The sequence below is a fragment of the Lissotriton vulgaris genome, chromosome 6 (assembly GCF_964263255.1).
Source record: "Lissotriton vulgaris chromosome 6, aLisVul1.2, whole genome shotgun sequence".
Taxonomy (NCBI): Eukaryota; Metazoa; Chordata; class Amphibia; order Caudata; family Salamandridae; genus Lissotriton; species Lissotriton vulgaris.
The window spans coordinates 1,181,482,988-1,181,503,292 of NC_141694.1; the positions used below are offsets into that span (position 1 = coordinate 1,181,482,988).

Sequence of the window (20,305 nt, forward strand, 5' to 3'; positions counted from 1 at the left end):
TATAAATAAATAAATAAGAGACTAGGTCTAAACCTCACAAGATAAAGACAATCACAGGTCTTGCCTCTTGTTGCCCTCACACACCCCAAGGGATGTCATGCTTCATCATTGGGCTTTGCTCCTCGACAGGCCGGTGCTGCAATACCCTACGGGTCCCCCGAAGGTTCACTTTGGTGGAGATTTAGTTACGCTGTATGATGAGTGAGGGGGTAAGATTTTTAGTGAGAGAGTGAGTTAGTGAATGACTAAAACTGGTTGGGGTGTGTGACAAAATGTGCCTCTCTTCTCTTTAATATACCTCTGTAGCCATTCTAATTAATGTATTCTTTCAGTAGGAAAGAGAGTGGGTGATTGCATCCAAACCTCTTAACTTTAATCAATTTAAGAGAAATTCAAAACCAAAATACAAAATCCCACAGAAGTAGAAATACAACCGTACTCTTAGTCACCATCTTAAACCAAGGAGCACATCAATAGAAAGAGCACACAAGTGAACTGACTGTTCCTAATCAACATATTTCAATTGTAGAATATGTATCGGATAAGACAGGAAATCAAATATGTATTTGGTATGTAGCAACACTGAAAATACACCATCAAGTCCTGGTCATTTGGGCATCTTGAGACAAACTTCAGGCATACTAAAAACAATGGATGAAACAGCGTGGTGCCTTTTGCTTACCGTTGGTTGCCTTTATTGTCACTCATTTGCTTGCTTCTTATTCAATGGCTTACATTGTTGCAGCTTGCCACTCTTGTGTTTGTCCCGCCCATGGAGCATAGCCTCTTTGCCATCTCTCTGCTTGGCTGTGTTTTGTGCCTTCCATTGCTCACTTTAGCTTAAGCACTCCATGTGAGTGCACGTTTCTTCAGCTGTTTTTGTGCATCTCCTACCCTCTTACTCATACTGCTTTACCTTGCCCATGTGCTTTTCTCTCCTGGCGGTCCACATTGCTCTCTCTTGTCCATGTTTTTCTCTCCCCTATGCACTTGTTCTTACCTTGCTCATGTACTTCTCTGCCTTTCCTCCATGCTGCTCTCTCACCCATGTGTTCTCCCCCACCCACACTCCACATAGCTCTCTATCAATCAAGTTATTCACCCTCATTTGCTTTCCTCCACCCTCTGTGCTGCTTGCCCACCCACCCTCTATGCTCCTTGCCCCTCCACCCTCTGTGTAACTTCCCTACCTGCTTGTTGTGACGATTTGATCCCTGCGCTTTCCCCACATGCCTGCCCTCTTGATCCTACTGTCAGATGTCTTCCTAAACTACACTTCCATTAAGTAAGTATCTTATTTAAAGTTTGGACATTTGAGCTAATGAAACCATAAATCTTATAGGATGAAAAACAACATAGCCTTCAGCTGAAAAAGAGCTAGTGACATAAAAGACAGCAGGAAATCAAATAAGGACAGGTTTTGCAACCCTCGGCTGAGCGCGTAGGGATAGCCAAACATGCCGATGCAAATAAAAAAGTAGTGCGCCAAAACTAACATATATGGCCGATAATGAAGTGATCTATGCAACGGGGTCAGACTGCAGTGCGTGACCAAAACAGCAAAGGAAGGGGCAATTGTAAACTATTAACCAACAAACACAAAGGAATTTCGACAGGCACATAAAGGAACAAATGAAAACTGATGTCTCGATAGACAGCACATGCACTGCCTAGGCGAGACCTACAAAGGAACTCGTGTTTGAAAATGACCATTATTAGAAAATCCTTTATATGTTGACCCTTAGCAACGTGCAGCTTTACAAATAGTGTGTCCCATAAACACTGGCTTCTAAAACTGACTGATACGTCCTGCTGATTAAAAAAAAGACAAATATGTAACAACTCAATTCTGCATTCACAGAAATAGAGGTTTATCTCCCATGAGGAGAACTATGGTCCCTATTAAATATTGCCTGGAATTACAAACACTTTCTGATTGTCGCTCATTAGAAAGGTTCACCTTTCTGGGATAAAAAATTGTTAGGTATTTTAGTTACTTGCTGCTGCTAAAGATGTATATTACCTCATGGCTGCTAAAGATGCATATTACCTGAATGACTTTAAAGGATATGTGCCCTATACCAATGGCAGATGCCCAAAGGGGTGCCAGGATGTCGACCCACTCACTGTCGTAAATCCACTATTGCTTGGCATGTTACAGCTTTTACATGAAAACAAATAATCTTAGGGAATTTCTTTTTTCTTGTAAAAGTAGAAATATTGCCTTGCCAGCAGAGGAGGGCTCCACTAGCTGTATTGTGCATGTGTCAGGTGGGGACTCTTAGATTCTGGCCTCACACAGACACAATACATATCTGTCATGCTGCACCAGCGTCAGGCAGTGCAGCATGTCAGATAATGGAGTTTCAATGCTTTTCAATCAAAATCCTTCTTGCCCTATCAGAAGCTGGAATAGAAAAAAAGAGGTCTACCACAGTATCTATTCTGGCTTCTGATTGGGTGGAAGCTTCTGCCTTTGGTAGGCTGCAGACGGACGGGAAGTCAGTAGTCATGGTCTGCCCTGCAGACAAAACGCATGTACACTCATGTTGGAGACTGACCCAGAAACGTTTTTGTGGCACCATATTAGAAGTTGCTGCCATTAGCAAACTGGATAGGTAAAATAGCCAAATATTCGCTAATCAGGGCATGTTTGAACTTGTTAAAGACACGTTCTATGAGTGTTCTACAAGGTATGGAAGACTGACTGAATTTGAGCTTGCAGCTGGCAATGTTTTAATATCAGCGAAATCAACAGTAAACAGTAGTTCAGCAGAGCATAAAACTGGCCCACACAGTGACCTGTCAGACCATCCATCGGGCACTGCTAGGCTGTCCTAGAGGTCAGTCCGACACGGGCGTAAGTGTGTGTGTGCATGTGATTTGAAAGCCTGTGAAGGCAATCGACCAGGGGGATGGCAATGCCCAAGGTCGGGCGCTGGAGAGTTCTTTATGGGCATTGAGGGGCCTCAACTTCCAAAATCCACCATGCCACTGCCCCATACACTCTATTGGACTCAAAATGATGGTTTTCAAATTTCTAATATTTGAATGTCTTCATTAACTAGAAAAAGAGTAAAACAGGAATGATTTCAGATTCACCCAAAGAAATGAGATGTATTTATTGTTTAAAAGTTTTTTTCAAACTGCTTCAAAGACCATGATAGACAAATTCATCAAAAAGTAGCAATGAGGAAGGACAACTATACCTGTTCAAGAAGCTGCCGTAACCGCTGTAGCTGAGACTCCAGCTGCTTGTTGTGATCTTCCAAGATCTGCATCCGGGCCTCCAGGCGGCCCTTGTGCTGCCTGAGGAGTTTGGCCTCAGCTATGAGCTCGGAGTCCTCAGTGGAGAGCAGCGAGTCCGGCGGGGAAGAGGGGGGATTCATCCCCTTCCTTAGATGCTGTTCCTTCAGCTGCTCATATTCAGCCTGTAAGCTCCTAATTTGAATGAGGAGAGAAGCGGACGGTGTTGGACATCATATAAAATAAACAGCAGTGAATGCACAATCAGTCTATTTAAGGGGAATGTACTGAAATACTACGTTTCATTTCTTTGCTGCACTTAAATTGCTGTCAACTAGTAGAGGATGTACAATGTGAGGGTAAACCATTGTGTTACACAAGTAGGCAATTGTCAAACTTGATTTTGTATGGTTCAAGAGCTGAATGCCAGGTCAGGTCAATATGGCATATTCCACAACACAAAATGTTTTTGGGATAAATCCGGCATACGTCATCCACCTCCCCAACCACTGAGCACAATGATTTCAACTGATTATAAATAGGTACAGCACCAAATTACTTTAAACATGCTTCCTTTCTATCTTCACATTTCTATAAGGACATACTTTTACCTGGATAATGAGGACAAAAAAACAAACAACAAAAAAAAAAAAAATAATAATAATAATAAAAAAAAACAAGCATTGGAAATGCAATAGGTCTCGCAGCATTAGAGTTAGTGCTTTTAGAATTGTTTATGGGTTTTTTTGTAAATCTTTAGCATTTTTGTTTCCTGTAGCCAATGCTAAAGAATTTAAAAAAAAAAGCCATAAACATTTCTAAAAGCTCTAACTCAAATGCTCCGAGACCTATTGCACTGTGTGAGGGTGAGGGGTTGAGGGTGAGTGAGGGTGAGGGTGGGTGAGGGTGAGTGAGGGTGAGTGAGGGGTTGAGGGTGAGTGAGGGTGAGGGGTTGAGGGTGAGTGAGAGTGAGGGAGGGTGAGAGTGAGGGTGAGTGAGGGTGAGGGTGAGTGAGGGTGAGGGTGAGTGAGGGTGAGGGTGAGTGAGGGTGAGTGAGGGTGAGGGTGAGTGAGGGTGAGGGTGAGTGAGGGTGAGGTATTGAGGGTGAGTGAGGGTGAGGTATTGAGGGTGAGTGAGGGTAGAGGGTGAGAGAGGGTGAGGGTGAGTGAGTGTGAGGTGTTGAGGGTGAGTGAGGGTGAGGCGTTGAGGGTGAGTGAGGGTGAGTGTGGGTGAGGGTGAGTGAGGGTGAGGTGTTGAAGGTGAGGGACGGACCCATATCATATTGTTTAGTACCTTGTGTATTTCCGGAAGCCATTCATATGCCCTATGTGTTTATTGAATGATCTGAAAAACCCACTGATGTCTTATGCATTCTTTCTTGTCGGTGAGTATCGTACACCTAAATAGTGGTGTTAGGTTATCTTAAGAGGAAGTTGATTCCTAGGACACAGTAATATAACATAGCTTAACTCAATGGCACACATAAATGTTTGCATTGTCAATGAATTAGAGGCTTTTCACATTAATAAGCGCAATGGGAATCCATCTTTCTCTGTTCTTCCGTGCAGCTGTTCTACCCCATCCTATGAGTATTAAATAATGCGCCATTTTGTAACAATGGCTCACAGGAGGTTCAGTTTCTCTCTTAAATTGAAGCACATGGCACTTTGAGCCAACGAAAATCAGAACGTTCGGGGACTCGTGATTGCTTTGAACTTGAAACACCTGTTGAGTTTGTCATCACGTATGTTTGAATAAAAACAATTTCACAGCTTAGATAGCAAATAAACATCTTTGTATATTAGTTGCTCTTGTCATCATCACTACATACTTGTAAGTAGCGGATGCTGTACGCAGAGGTTAGCGAGTTTGGGAACTTGACGAGGACAGAGCTGTGCAACCTGCAAGAGCGCGCGGATGAAGGAAGAGAGAAAGAACAAAAGACGCAAGGCGTCGGAGCATTAATCATGCTCAGCTGCGAGAGCTCGAGTATGCACCGGCATGCATATATCGTAATTAAAGCCAGGCTTCCCCTGTACACCAATAAATAGAGTCAGCCCGGTAGCACACTTTAGATGAAGCTTCCTTCTGAGAATAGCGAAGAAATATTGCCGGGTGGCATGCGCGAGGCAGGAGGTCAAGCAGAGCTCCCTGTTCCCCGCAGTGAATCCTATATCAAAAGTAAACTCGACCTACTTGCAGCGTCCCTGTTTATTTTTAAATGAGGTCGCAGTATTGATCCGGCAGCAGACGGAGAGCAATGGATGTGTGCCGGGCTCGCGGGGCGATCGGCATTCGTTTAGTGCTTTTGTCTCTAAGGTTGTCTTTTTAGGCAGTGGCGTTTTGACAAGCCTCCCTTTTGCATTACTGTCTTACACTTAGGAGGCGGAGGCACCGTGCCAGCTAGGTACTCATCCGGGAGACTAAATCATCTTGAAAGTGTTCTGTATGTGTGTGCTCGCGCCACGGTTGGGTCTGTCGTTGTTAAACTGTTGTTTCCTGCTGCGCGTGTGATGAACGGAGGGAAGAGAGGGGAGGGGGGAGGAGAAATGCGACACGGCTGGAAGGGGAGGGGGCGGAGCGGGTAAAATAAATAAACAAGACGGAGGGAAGAGAGGGGAGGGGGGAGGAGAAATGCGACACGGCGGGAAGGGGAGGGGGCGGAGCGGGTAAAGCAAGACGGACGTGCACGCGCTTTTAAGCTCAATGCGCATGCGCATTGAGCTTAAAAGTCACGGGCACTGCAAGGAATCGCCACGATTCCTTGCAGTGGATAAAGAGTGGATAAGCCCCCATAGTCTCGCTTGCTCGATGCGCATGCGCATCGACAGGCGAGACCTAAAAAGGACATACCTTTACCTGCGTGGTTTTCAAATAGTTAAATGGGGAAGTACATTTGGATCTTATTCTGCTCTTTAAAGGAAATACTCTAGCCCATGTCTGGTCTGCTGCTGCTTCTTGAAATTTATGCCCTCGTTGAAAAAAGTCCAAAGGATCCTACCCTGACCACACCCATTTTCTGGCCAGATTCTGAATGTAATCAATAGAATGCACCAATATTCAGCCTTTCCTCAGTTACAAGCAAGTGTTTTAAAACGGTCCAGGGTATTCAGCTCCAGCCTCACTGTGTTATATTTACATGTACTGGAAAGGCAGGAAAAGGCCTAGCAATGCGGCAGCACAATAGGATGAGAAAGCATGCATGGCGAGGGGAAGGCTTCAGGCTTGGTTTTCATCCAGCAAGCACAGTTCTGCGACTAAATAATGTCTGACGATCTTACAGAGATTTAATTAAAAACAGGCTACGGTCAATGAAGCTGAGAAGAGAAAGACTTTGGGCTTCCGTATAAAAGTGGCATTTTTTTTATTCTTATTTTATTAAAATTGCACATTTATAGGGATAGTTTTATCAATTATTTCACAGAAGGTCATACATCCAACAAGACCAAAACCAAGGCAAAATCGGGAATCCTTACAAATGGAGATTTGTGGTGAGGCATGGTTGAGAACAGACAGTCCTGTTTTGTAATATGTGCTTCTTTGTTTTCATCGGGGATCTAATCCACTGTCGATAACCGAGTTCCATGTCTGACAGCAGTGGTGCATGGCTGGGACATGGGTGGTGTCTAAAGGCATAGCTCACCTGTAAAATGTGATAAGAAGTCCCAGAGACTCCCACATCTCACTGCTATCCATAGACAGACTTTAGACTGAGTGGGGGCTCCATTAAAGGGGGAAGGGGGCAATGCATCAGGAGCTTGAGTTTCACCCCTATGGGTCCACACCAGTTTTGAGCCGAAAGTGCGACCTAACAAAGCTGATGATCAAATCCCAATTCAGACTACCACATACCCGCATGTGCACATGCAACTGTAGTTGCGTGATACTGCAGGCCCTGAATGAACTGACTGGCAAGGGGAGGAATGGGTTAAACTATGAACTAGCTCTCAGGTTGGGACTTGGTAAATGTATATTATTTACAACTGAAGTTTGAGTGACAGTTCATGCTTAAATAAAGGCATTTTGGTAATGTTGTGTCATAATTCTCTAGTATGACAATTATTCCAGGTCTTGCATCGAGGAATTTCCACATCTATGCTGATTTCGTTCTCTGGCATTGCTATTATGAAGGTGCTCACTCCAAAAAGATGATAACCTTAACTTTAGTTTAAGTTAACATAATTCACTGCATTCATTCAGAAACACTCACACACAAAGGTATAAGAAGGCAACCTTGTGAATGGAAAGAAGATTACAAGTGAAGCTTAAATTAAGATGCATCTGAAGCTGCAGAAGATGAACATTAACAGGCTTAGGTAGCAGAAGAAGGTTGGGGTCCCAGGGCATAGAAGGAAAATGTCAGCAATAAAGAGATTAGTAAAAACGTCCCATTACCTTTGCTCTTCCTCCAGGTCAGCGATGATTCGCTCCAACTCTCCCCGCTCTTCCCGCTCCACCGACTTCAGGATCTGTGCAGGACTTTGGGGCTGGCTCAGGGGGGACTCTCCTCCCAGGGTTTGGCAGTACTGCTGTATCAAAGCATGCTCGTCCTCCCTGGGCAAGGCAGACCAGAAATGAAGACAATTATGTAAACCTATATATGCGAAGGCTTCCCTATTACACAATCCACGGGACTTTCATTTACACACAGTTGTAATTAGTGCTGAAACTGCTTTTGAGCGTTAGTAAAGTCATTCTGCCAGTTAACAGAGTAGTGGTGATTGGTGCTTTCCGGCATGACCATTTCAGTGGCACTGTGCACGCTTTACACTCTTGACATAAGCCAGTTTGTTCAGCCATCTTGGAAACATCATAATGTAGTAAAAGGGTGCAAGGGACCACTTCAGCAGGGCCTGAGTACTCCCCGCGTGCCACATAAGGCCACAATATTCATTCAGTACAGTGTTCTATTACACTAAATTGGATTTCATCCAAAGCAAAATGAATAGGGAAAAGCAACATAAAAAACAGGGAAAAAGCCTCGAACTTCTGTGAAGATTTCATACACTGGCAGACAGGCCTTAGGAAGGCTTAAAAGCAGTTGTGGTAGATGTTGGCAGCGCACTCATCATACAGTAGTTTTGTCTTCTGTAATGCAGGGTAAATTGTTATTGCAAGAAACTGGTTAAGACAGCTGCGATGAATGATGAACTTTTTGTATAAGATGTCCTGCATATTTTGCTCTTCTATATGAAGCATAAAACAGCACATCTGACTTCAGTGGACATTTAGACCAATGGCGGTTCCTCCCCTAAGGCGGAGGAGTATCACCCCACTTGCGTTTAAGCAGTGTCGCTAAAGGAAAAATGAAAGGCTAATAGTTCTAAATTATTACCATTTTATCTCTTCCTTGCTGCAGCAGCTTTGCAGGTGGGACAGGTCGAAGTGGGGCTGCTCTGCTCTGCTGAGAAGTGGTTTGCACTCACTAAAGGGCGCATGAATGTTTTGCCGGCCCTTTGGGGCCAGCCAAACATTCATGCGCACTTTGCATGTTCTCCATGCAGGCTGCATTACAGCCTGCGTGAAGAACATGCCCACCCCTCCAGCCCCTGGCTGGGTGCCATGTCATGGCGCTCAGACCAATCGCAACGCTGGCTATCGGGAGGCTGGGAGCCGGGTGCATCCTGCTTCCTGCCCTGGAAGAGGACCGAGAGGAGGCGGTGGTGACAGTAGCAGACAGGTAAGTGTGCATTTTTTAATTTTATTTCATGCCCGCCTCCTCTCCCCGCCTTCAAATACTAGCCGCCACTAATCTTGTCACAGAGAAAAATACACTAAACTGTACTGTACTTGGGAAGGTCTGCAAAGGGAAAAGGTCGAGCAACAGTCGCATTGTTGACCGATAGCATCCTCGCTGAAAATCGTCTTTGGGATTATTGCAAGACAGTTCACCCAGTACAGCTCAAGTTCCTGTCGTGATTCACAGGGGACAGTTGTAGTTATAAGCGTGGTTTGGGCTGGACTCGGAGGGTTTAATCGGGTGAAAAAGATGCCCAGTGTAACATTTATCTCTGGGCTCCGAATAAGCAGCAAAGTAGCTCACTTTTTGGTTCAAGTCCTTTCTCTCCCCCAGTGCTTGAATCAGGAAAAGAATTGTGCAGGTACACTTTTAAGTGTGGCGAGTGGGCGGGGCTAGGGGCGGGGCAAAGGCAAGACTTGACATACCTATTGACTTCTATACTAGTTGTGGCACATACCAAAACACATGAGAAATGGTTTCTATGAACAAAACACGTTAAACTGTTACACAAAACAAAAGACAAACGCAGTGATATTTGAACAATTCCTTAATTTTTTATATTTGCAGCTTAAATCCTGTTATTTGCTGTTACTTGGCACAATACTATATATTCTCGAGCATGTAGACACACACAGAAGGAAACAAACAGATGTGCATAAACAAAGCATTCCACACCTTTCCTTTAATGTTCCCCCAAGTGTCTCGATTTAATCCCTCTTTTCTCTCACATGAAAACACGCACAAGCAACAGACACACATGATCAGACACTTGCACAAAAGAATCAGGTGGGATTCAAGCCATTTTAACCTCCGTACCTCCCATGGCTTTCTCAATTGCACTGTCACCGGGCTGCCTCGATTCCTTTCAACACAGCATGATGGTCAACACCCAGACATCATGCAAATTGGTCCACGTTGAACAGTTCAGCGGGGGCTCGACTCAGGGCTACAGACGTATTTTGACTGTCAGAGAAAGTTTACCAGCCCTAGCAGCAAAGCGCCTATCCTTTAATAAGTACTGGTACTCTCCTCATCAGTAGAGAAGTGCCGGTACTCTGAGTGATAAAAATAGGAAGTGCCAGTACTCAGTACCTGTGAGTACCGGCCAATTTAAAGCTCTGCTCTCATGTATTCAGTCTGTGTCCTTTACATCTGCCTCTGTTGCTTCTAATCTTTCCTTTAAAGTGTGCTACGAAGCCCTTTCTTTGTTTGAGGCATCCTACCAAAATTTACACTAACCAGACTTCTCTTTCAACTCATTTTCAGATGCACCTTGAGACTGCTTCTTCCTGTGCACTATCAGTTCGATACTTTCACATCAACGAGAGCGTGAAAGATTCTTTTCATCATATATTCACGCCATAGTCTATGTTTCTCACTTAAATAAATACATATAAATTACATGATATGCATTTAGGTCTCAAAATCAGCTCACCAATGTTTTTTGTCAATTGAATCGACTTTCTGCTTTCTAAGACCTAAACCTCACATTACCTACCACTTCCAACTTTTCAAAATTAATAAATGTTTTTCTTTTCTAACGACCACAATTATCATGCCTACTTTTCTGCTTTCCTTTAAGAAACTTCTCGTGCCTTGGATTGGTCTTTCCGCTTCTAATCAGGCTCTTTTCTATTAAAGCAATGTATTTTCTTTTTCAATGCGATTTTCTTCCATATTGTCTCCTTTTCTTGCATATTGTCACTGATTGTGCAATTCTTTAGTTTGTAGCTTTATTTATTTTGTAATATTTGCTAGTGTATTTTCCTCTTTCTGTCCGGTGTTAAACTTGACTATGTTGAACTTCTATATTTATTTGTTACTTCTTGAGTGTCCTTTTCTCATGCTTCGCTCTCATCTTAGTGAATTTTCATTTAATATTTCCCTACACTAATTCACCACTAACAATTTTTGGGTTGCAGAGTAGCGTGCTACTGGCTGAAAAGCGATTTGACACTTTGTCAGTGGTAGTAAGTGCTATATAAATCAAATTACAATTTGCTTTATTCCTTTTGTTCCAAAATAACTGTATCCCCTTCTGTTTTCCTTTAGTCTTTCTACTCTTCAAAAATTTGCAAACATTGCCTCAACGTCACTATCATTAATTGGGTTTCAAGTCCACCTTTTTTTTATTTTCTATATGTCACATTCTTTTTGCATTATTATTCAATTTCTTTATTTCTGGTAGTTTTCTTCCACCATTTCTTGTAGTTATTGAAATCATTATCGCCTATCCCTGCTCACTGGGGCACTATCAAACCAGAAAAAACATTTCTATTCATTGGGCTACCCTGACCTCTGCTGTTACTTTCGTTTCCCCAATCCATTTCATAGTATCACATAAGCTTTTTATTATCCTCTCCATCAAAAAGTTGATATCTTTTTGCGATTTACGTCTTTCAGAATATGCATTCAAACTCAATATGCCAGGAGGGATGGATTTCTGTCGCTAGCACGTACAGTCCAGAGCCTAGTGATGGCAGTGACTGTCAGCCACACCCACAGTGTGCCTTTTGCCTTTATTCCAAAAGAACAAGCTCCTTGCATTCAATAACACCTTATCTGGTAGAGACTAACTAGCCACAGACCATTGGTCAGTTTCTGATCAGTACCAACAAACAGACAGTGCCAGTGTGTTTGATATGGAATGGTGTGGGAGAAACTGGCACCACAAGGAAGCAGTCTTATGGATATTTTCAGGAACAATCGAGCGCCGAGACACCTTCGGGTATTTGTGCACTTTATAAAATGCATAAATAAATAAATATGTACTAGACACTATTTCAATTATTCAGAGCAGTTTAGAAATAGATTTTAAAGATGGCAGGAGGGTGTAGCTAGTTTCATTATTTGCTTCCACCTCAGTGTAAATTCAGTAAAAAAATTCTACTTTTTATGTCTAGTGTTCCCACAATTCCTACATTTTACTGGAGCTCCTGTGCAACTGAGGATATGAGCCTTGAGGTCCCTAGCCACAGTCACAACATGCTATGTAGGTCCACAAGAATAATGAAGTCCAGGCAAAATTAAGTCAGGGGACCACAGCATGTATGAGGCACCTGGAGCATAGATGCCACAGAGAGGAGACACTCATGGTCGGTTTTAAGCACATTTTATCACCTCTGTCGAAAAACAAGACTCTAATAGAGCCACTTCCTGTCAACTAAGCTTGGTAAATAAAAAACACAGCAGCAGACACAAAAAAATTCAAAAAAACGTGGGCACATTGTGGGAGACAGACCATATCACAAAGCAGACATCGCCCAAGAGGAGCATGAACGGAGCTTACTAGCCCAGCCAATTATGAGATCCCTGTTAGCTTTGCAAATTTAATGTCAGACACCCGGAAACTCCACCTGGAGAAAAACTGGCAAGACATGAGGAATAACCACAGGAATCCGGTGTGATATTACAAATGCCCTCACTAGTACTGTACAGACAAATTTGATAACACTAAGTTTAATAAAACTAACAATTTATGGCAGCAATGAAACGTGCTTGAAATGTTTAAGAAAATAAATATATGAGAGTGCTTTCTCGCCATGATTCTTCCACTTAAATCTGGATGAGGGCTGCATTTGTTTTTGTTGGTGTTGCTGTTTTTGTTGTTTTAGGACGTTTTCACACCATGTGAATGCTGATATATCTCTGGTATCACAGAAAGAGGACATTTACGTAATAAAATGCTCATATGAAAAAAAAACGAGAAAAGCACCATCCCGTAGCCATAGTTGCCAGATTAGTAGCTTAACATAAACAAGAGAGGCTTATATCATTAATGTGGCAGAACGTCCAAGAATATAAAACTATATATCATATCCCAATGAACAAAAATCACTTGAGGTGTCAACTGAGGCTAAGGCTCTGCCATAAGACACACCTGCAGCAACAAATGGCAGGTTTCAACTTAGGGGTCAGGCCAAGGGCACCTACAGAAATGACAGATTGGCAGCCTATGTCAAAGGAGCTGTCAATCAGTAGGAAAGCAGAAGGTACCTAATTACCCGTATGCGTCTGAATATGCTTATGCTTATGCCATGCAGAGTGATTGAGACTCTACACGCGGAGAAAGTACACCTGTCAAAAAGACTGTCAATCTCTCTTTCCAAAACACCATATGAAGAAACCTACATTTGCAATTAAGCTCCAAATGTACCATATATAACAATTACATTAAGCTCTCAGGTATAGATAAAATGAAGATATTAACCAACGGAAAAACACTGAAGATAAAAACATAGATTGAAGGTTAAATCTAGGTTATGAGTAATATACAATAGAGCAATCTGATAAGTTTGCGCTTGTTAAAAAAAGATGGGAACCTACTGCCTAAAAGAAGCGCCCTCCAACCGAGAGACATGGACTTAAATCGAGCTAGAAAAGATACACTACAGGCAACGCCACTCCTATGATATTAATATAGCGTTTATGCATCAGTATTAACTAAAAGCCCAGAAATAATTTCCTAATGTAGTAATACTCTGTTTACTGACCTCTGAAAAATGAAAAGCTGGGTATTCGAACTCACGACCGCCTGGTCTGAGTGTAAAGGCAGCTAGGACTTGGCTCACAGAGCCCTATTCGCGGCTCTAAGTACATCAGAAATTAAAGCTTGGGGTGTAATCGATATTCCTATATATAGTACCAAATACTAGTTGGGCTTCCCACAACCCCTGGATTATAAAGTACCCAAATATTGTATTATTATTTAAACATGGTTAACAGATCCTAGGGCTACAAAATGGGTCCCACCGTTCCTCATGGAGAGGTACTCCACTAGAAGAGCCTCAGAACGGCTTATTCAGAACCCTGTCATAGAAGCCTGCGTGGAACCTGAGATAGGGCTGGGTTCACACAGTACGACATGAGAAACTCATACACGTAAAAATAACGTAAATAAGATAGAAAGTGGCAAAATAAACAAAATGGAAAAGGGCTATAGAAATGCAGCAGGCACATCATTAACCATCATAGTTATAAACTATCCTTTACAATGATTCTCTTTCCTGCACAAGATCATACTTTTTATACTGATTTTGTTGTCAGCTTGCTTCTCACACGTACTGATTGGGCTTACATTTCAAACGAGCAATCAAAGGAAATTATTCGCGACAACTCTAATCAAATAAAATGCCCCCGGCTAGCTGCACTAATTGCATGATTTACTTACACACTTCCCGTGGTGGAGCTGCTGTCCGTGAGCAGAGAACCGTTCGTTCTTTCCATGTGGGCCAGTCTGGAAGGAAAGTAGGAAAATATGCTTAGTGTGAAATCATCACTCACATACTGGACTTTGCATTTCGGAAATTTTAGTCACAAACTTCACTACACAGACCTTCAAAAAGTAAACATCTAGGGGCCACATGTATCAAGCACTAATGCGTTCGCATTAGTGCTAAATGGTATGTATGAAAGAAATCTGCATGCAAAATAAGGAATCGCAAGATTTGCGATTCCTTATTTTGCGATTGCATTTAAGGAATCACACATTTTGCAATTCCTTAAATGCAATGTAAGAATTGCAAATCGCAAATTGAGAATAACTTCCCATTCATTCCTATGGGCCACCTGACCCATATAAATGAATTGGAAAGTATTCCTTAATTACGATTCGCAATTTGCTAATCGCAATTAAGGAATACTAAGAAATCGCAAAAAAATTGCGATTTTGTACATACATCCCTATTTTCGATTCTCAAATAGCGATTCCTAAAAAATCGCTATTCAAGTATCGCAAATCAGGTTGTTGATACATATGGCCCCTAGTAACTGATTGGTTAGCCTCTTGAATGATAAGAGAACTCAACTCCGTTGGCATGATCAGAAACCCTATATTAATAGCTTACAGATGCTTTCTGTCAATTATGTTTTAAATGTGCTTAGCATTTTTAAGACAGGCCTGATAGTGCAGCCGTCTGCAATTTCTACTGTTACAAATTCTCTAAAAATACAGAGTAGGCTCTAGATCTACTCAGAGGAGTATTCTCTCTCATTTCATGCTCCTGACTGATTGGTTTGTAGTTTTGTTTTCGAGAAAATGTTTTCGCGAATGAGGGGCTATTTTATTGTTTAAATCTTTTAATATTTTGAAAAGACAAGCATTACAATAGCCGCCACCTACATCCACCGGCAGGTAGGGAATCATTCGTATTAACTAGATGTAAAGGCATTGAAAGAAGAAAGTGGAAGAGAGGGGGGAGGGTAGAGATGTCTATTACCTATATGTGTGTGTGTGAGGGCCAGGCAAGTGTCGCATGAGTGACCTGGGAAAGGGGCTATTTTAGATTTGAAAAAGTACTCTCAAGCAGCACACCTGGTTACATGTAATTCTTTATATCCCATATGCATTCCGAATAAAAAGTAAAACTTTTCTAATACTTTGGTCCCCATCATTGGCAAAACCAAAGGTTCTGCCTTTAATGCACTAAAGCTTCTGTGCATGCAATCAGCATTTGAGAATACCTGTGTTTGCACGGCTATGCACATTAAAGCCATACCTATTATCTTTGACAATGCTATTTGGGCAGTGATAAGTGTATTGCTGTTTAACAATTTCAGGTTCAAGGATTATTATCAATACGATTTACACATTTAGGGGGATATTCACGATTTATCCCCACCTTAACGCATCAAAAGTGGAGATAGATTTAACATCCCATTCACAAGCTAGTGCAAACGGCATACATTGCCTGTATTCCCTGGATAACTGCCCCAAAATGTATCACCACGGTGGACACCACCAACTAACCCTAATGAGATGCAGAGTAGGTGTCCCCATGCAAAAACACATGAAAAAACAACACCACTTTCAGAACGAAATGCCAGATCTGTGAAGCGCCGCAAAAAAATGTGATAAGCCGCGATAGCACCAGGGAATTAACACCTGCCTTTTGCTGATGTTAATGACTACCTGCAGCATAAAAGGGAGCTCAGCCAAGAGACACACCTTTAGACCCACAGATGCCACAGAGAAAATGACCATGCAATAGTAGGATGTGAGGAGAGGCATGGAACAGGCATGGGCAAGAGCGGCAAGTGACTTAGGAATGTGAACCTACCCAATGCCAGGTGTGGCTTGGAGGTGCCGGACAGACCACAGAGTGCAAACCACAGAAATGGACTTGTGGAGATCAACTGCTGGTGCATGGAATGTAGTGGCCAGTGGGCGCTACCACGTCCCCACAGGCTTAGGGGCAGAATGCAGAAATGTTGGACGTTACGTCTCCCCCTGCATGCACGTGCGAAGAGGGCGCACCACGTTCCGGTGCAAGCTCCAAGCACCAGTTCCGCGACCTCTGCAGCCTCCGCAGACCATCGATGGCCACCCGACGCTGGCCCACATCACTCCTTTCCATTGACATACTCCACTGGCGTCCTCTTCGGCCCAGTGCCCCACATGTGGAACTGTGTCCTGAGTCCTGAATGGCAGTGTCCCCAAGTCCGTGGCAGCGGCACAGCACCAGACTCCCTTCGATCAGTGAGGCATAATTCCATATGGCAGGCCTATGACAAGTGATGCCACTAACCCTGTTCAACGCAAGCCGGCGACACGTGGTGCCACTAACCCTGCTCAATGTGAGCCGGGGACATGTGGTGCCACGAACCCTGTTCAACGCAAGCCGGCGAAACTCAGTGAATGACCCGTGCTGGCCGCTGCCTCAGGCTTACACTGCGGTCCAGTAGGTCACACGTGGAACTGTTTCTTTGGTAAAATGTGGAGGAGTCCACATCATTGGACACGCCTCATCACAGCATCCCCTAACAGCACTGGTGCCACTAACTCTGTGCGCGATGAGTCATGGGCACAATCTCGTTGGACCTTGGTGGCGGCTGAGTCCATGCCCTGAAGGTTTCATGCATCTTCATCTGGCTGGTCCGGACCTGATGTCCGACATGTGTCTGTTCCATTCATCTCCACCATAGTGACTGTTTCAGCGGGGTCCTGCCCTTTGCATCATGCCCTGGGGGTACACCTTCCACTGTCCACCGAGACACTCCACGACAAGCTCCTTTTACATCTACAGAAACCTGCTCTGCACTCATGACCCTACCCCAGTCTCACCCAGTCTCCCGCAGGTCAGTGTCCCATGGCGGTGGGTTCCTGTCGGACACTGTGTACCCGTGGCCACTAACTCTGTGCAGCACAAGTCATGCGGCCTTTAAGGTTGAATGGTTGTGTCCTTTACGATGTACACTGTTGTCAATTGCTGACTGCACCAGGCAGCCCTTGCCAGCTGGTGTGCACACACCCCACACACATCTAACACAGGTGTCACTTGGTATGTGTGCCTGCTAATAAATGTGGCTGTACGCACATGCCCGTAGCCATTCACACCATCTTTGCAAGTGTGTCCGTGTGGTCATTGTGTCAGTATGATGGGCACGGGCCATGCAACATCAAAGCGTGCTGTCTTTAGCGGATGTTACCATGTCATCTCAGTGTTGGCAGTGACCCAGGACAAATAGCTGCACACGCAGTCCCCTGCATGCACAAGCGGCATGTGCTGTTCTGGCGTATGTCAGGTCAGTGCAGGGGTGTGCTGATTCGGCATGGGGAGCAGGGCGTGGCTCGGACCTGGCTTTGGGCAGAAAGTGAGGGAAGTGTGTCTCTGTGTTGGGGTGTAGTCACCACCATGGCCACAGTAGTCGATGTTGCAATGTAGCATGCAGCAGGAGGGCGGGCCCGCACGTACGGGGACACGTAGGAGCACAAGACCGCTCGGGGTCTTGACACATGCCTGCCAAGTGTCATGCGTATCAGTCCTGCGGACTGAATGAGGTCAGTCATCTGACCTCATTCACAGCACAATCACAGCCAACCATGGGCTGTACACCTGTGTCCGCCCTATCCGGACCATTGGCCTACACTCACGTGGCCGCACACCATCAAAGGCAAGCGTCACAGTGTTGTTGGCATGCCGTTGGACATGCGCTGACATGAATTACAATGGTGTGCAGTAGGAGTGCACATGATGCAACTGCGCAGCGCACACAGGTGTGGGAGGGAGGAGCACCACACCCGCGACAGACCTCTGTGCATCTCCTGTATGCATGCATGCGTGCAGATGGTGAAGTTACTGTAGGGATGAAAGGTCCGTCGTCTACACCATCAGGCGGTAGCACATCTGCAACTCTGAGCAGGAACTTGCATGTGGCCAGCACCCCCTGACAGATACAATAGCATTTATTTGCGACTACCACACTACGCACTGCACGACTTGCGACCAACATGTACACATCCCACAAGCAGAAGTCCTAGGTCATAATTAGCGTGCGTGAAAGGGCCTGCACACACCCCACCCCACCCATGCACCAGTTGCACACAGACACTGCTCATTGCACCGAGCTGTGCCATTTCTTCCACAGGTCTGGCGCAGGGCAAGACAGTGCCGCTTCAAGCAGAGCCACTGATGCAATGGCAGACCATCCAAGACACATGCTCGACTCCAGTCATGTGGACCTGGACTGTGCACCTCTGCTGCATGTACTGGGAGCACTGCCATTTGAAGTGAAGTGGATCAGTTACCGGCTGAGCTTCCGCCTTGCGGACGTCATCTGCGTTCAGCCTGTGTTGCATTGTCGCTCATGCAATTTTGAGTGGTCCATGGATGTCTGCCTCTCCAACGTAACGGTGGCTGACCAGGATTTCGACGTGTGTGTCCGCCCCCTGTTAGCCCACGAACAGGAGTGTCACCGTGATGCCCGGTTATGGCATGCATGGATGTTTGGCATGCAGGCTGGAAACTGGGCCTGGGAGATTGCACGAGTCGTCGTGTGCAGTGAGCACATTGAGCCACTGCCCGATTGGGCTTTGGTGCACATTGGCTTGAGTGGTTGGAGTTAGCACATCTGTCCGGGTCAGCTGATAAATTACATCGATGACATGTCAGATGTGTTGGACGACGATCGTTCATTGGAGGTGTTGGCCTACGCTGCTGCACTCGCATTCATGGACGAGTGACAAGATACGTGCAGCCACAACTGGCCGCAACCTGGGCTTCATCCTGGACTCCTCCCTCTCCATGACCAGACAAGTCAACGCCGTCTCCTCGTCGTGCTTCAACACCCTGCGCATGCTACGTAAGATCTTCCGGTGGATCCCCACCGAGACCAGGAAGACGGTCACCCAGGCCCTCGTCAGCAGCCGTCTGGACTACGGCAACACCCTCTACGCCGGAACTACCGCCAAACTCCAGAAGAGACTCCAGCGGATCCAGAACGCCTCAGCACGACTCATCCTGGACATCCCCCGCCGCAGCCACATCTCCGGACACCTGAGAGACCTGCACTGGCTCCCGGTCAACAAGAGAATCACCTTCCGTCTCCTCACCCACGCACACAAAGCCCTACACAGCCAAGGCCCAGGATACCTCAACAGCCGCCTCAACTTCTACGCTCCCAAACGCCAGCTTCGATCGACCAGCCACGCCCTCGCCGCCGTCCCCCGCATCCGTAGAGCCACCACAGGGGGACGGTCTTTCTCCTACCTCGCCGCCAAGACATGGAACTCCCTCCCCACCCACCTCCGCCTGACCCAGGAACACCTCGCCTTCAGGAAGCAACTCAAGACCTGGTTTTTCGAGCAGTAGCAGATCCCCCTCCCCCAGCGCCTTGAGACCCACTGGGTAAGTAGTGCGCTATATAAATGCGATGATTGATTGATTGATTGATGTGACCCATTGCATGTGTCTTAACGCCTGGGTGCAGGTTGGGAATCTGGTCACATGTTCCAAGACGACAGTGGACATGGCTGCATTGGCCAAGACTCATGATCCCGGCATGGACAACCAATGCGGGTTGGCACTGACTTGTGTTGTTGATGGACTCCCCTGAGGTTGACATGGGCTCTTTCATACTTTCCTCATTCAGGCATGCTGCTGCATTGGTCTGCATATCGTGGCACTTCTCTTGGCGTACTGACATGCACTTGTTGATAAAGTTTCCACACTTTCACCTCTCTCCAACTGTGTTGTGTCTTGATTTGTATGCCAATGTGCGTGTCACAGATTCTCTGGCTCCCTGCAAAATGTGCATTGCTACCCCATCAGGACTGTGGGCTTGTACTTGTGCATTATCATGTCCCTGTTTTGTGCTTTGCCAGATGCATATGGCCGTTTACAGGCCACAGATGGGTGCACTTGTGTCCTGTGTTCGCTTGAGCAAATGTTGGTGTTTGTACCACATTGTGTTAGATGGTGGGGTGCTCTGCTTCCTATGTGTGTGTGTGCTGCATTATGTGTGAGATGTCCCTTCGGCTCTGAATTGTCTCACCCTTCTACCTTTCGCGCAGTGTGCCTTTCACTTCTGTGTGTGTCGCGG

The 20,305-nt window shown here is 45.1% G+C and overlaps 1 protein-coding gene across 3 annotated transcripts in view; it reads right to left on the reverse strand.

Moving 5' to 3' along the window:
* UTRN (utrophin) overlaps nucleotides 1–20,305 on the reverse strand; it is a 1,497,630-nt gene that overhangs the window by 105,419 nt on the left and 1,371,906 nt on the right. For all 3 annotated transcript variants that reach the window (XM_086927281.1, XM_086927282.1, XM_086927283.1), the window contains 3 exons: nucleotides 14,157–14,222; nucleotides 7,642–7,800; nucleotides 3,210–3,441 (listed from right to left, as the gene is read on the reverse strand). In XM_086927281.1, coding sequence (XP_086783407.1) covers nucleotides 3,210–3,441; nucleotides 7,642–7,800; nucleotides 14,157–14,222 — 457 coding nt within the window. The remainder of the gene's footprint in view (nucleotides 1–3,209; nucleotides 3,442–7,641; nucleotides 7,801–14,156; nucleotides 14,223–20,305) is intronic.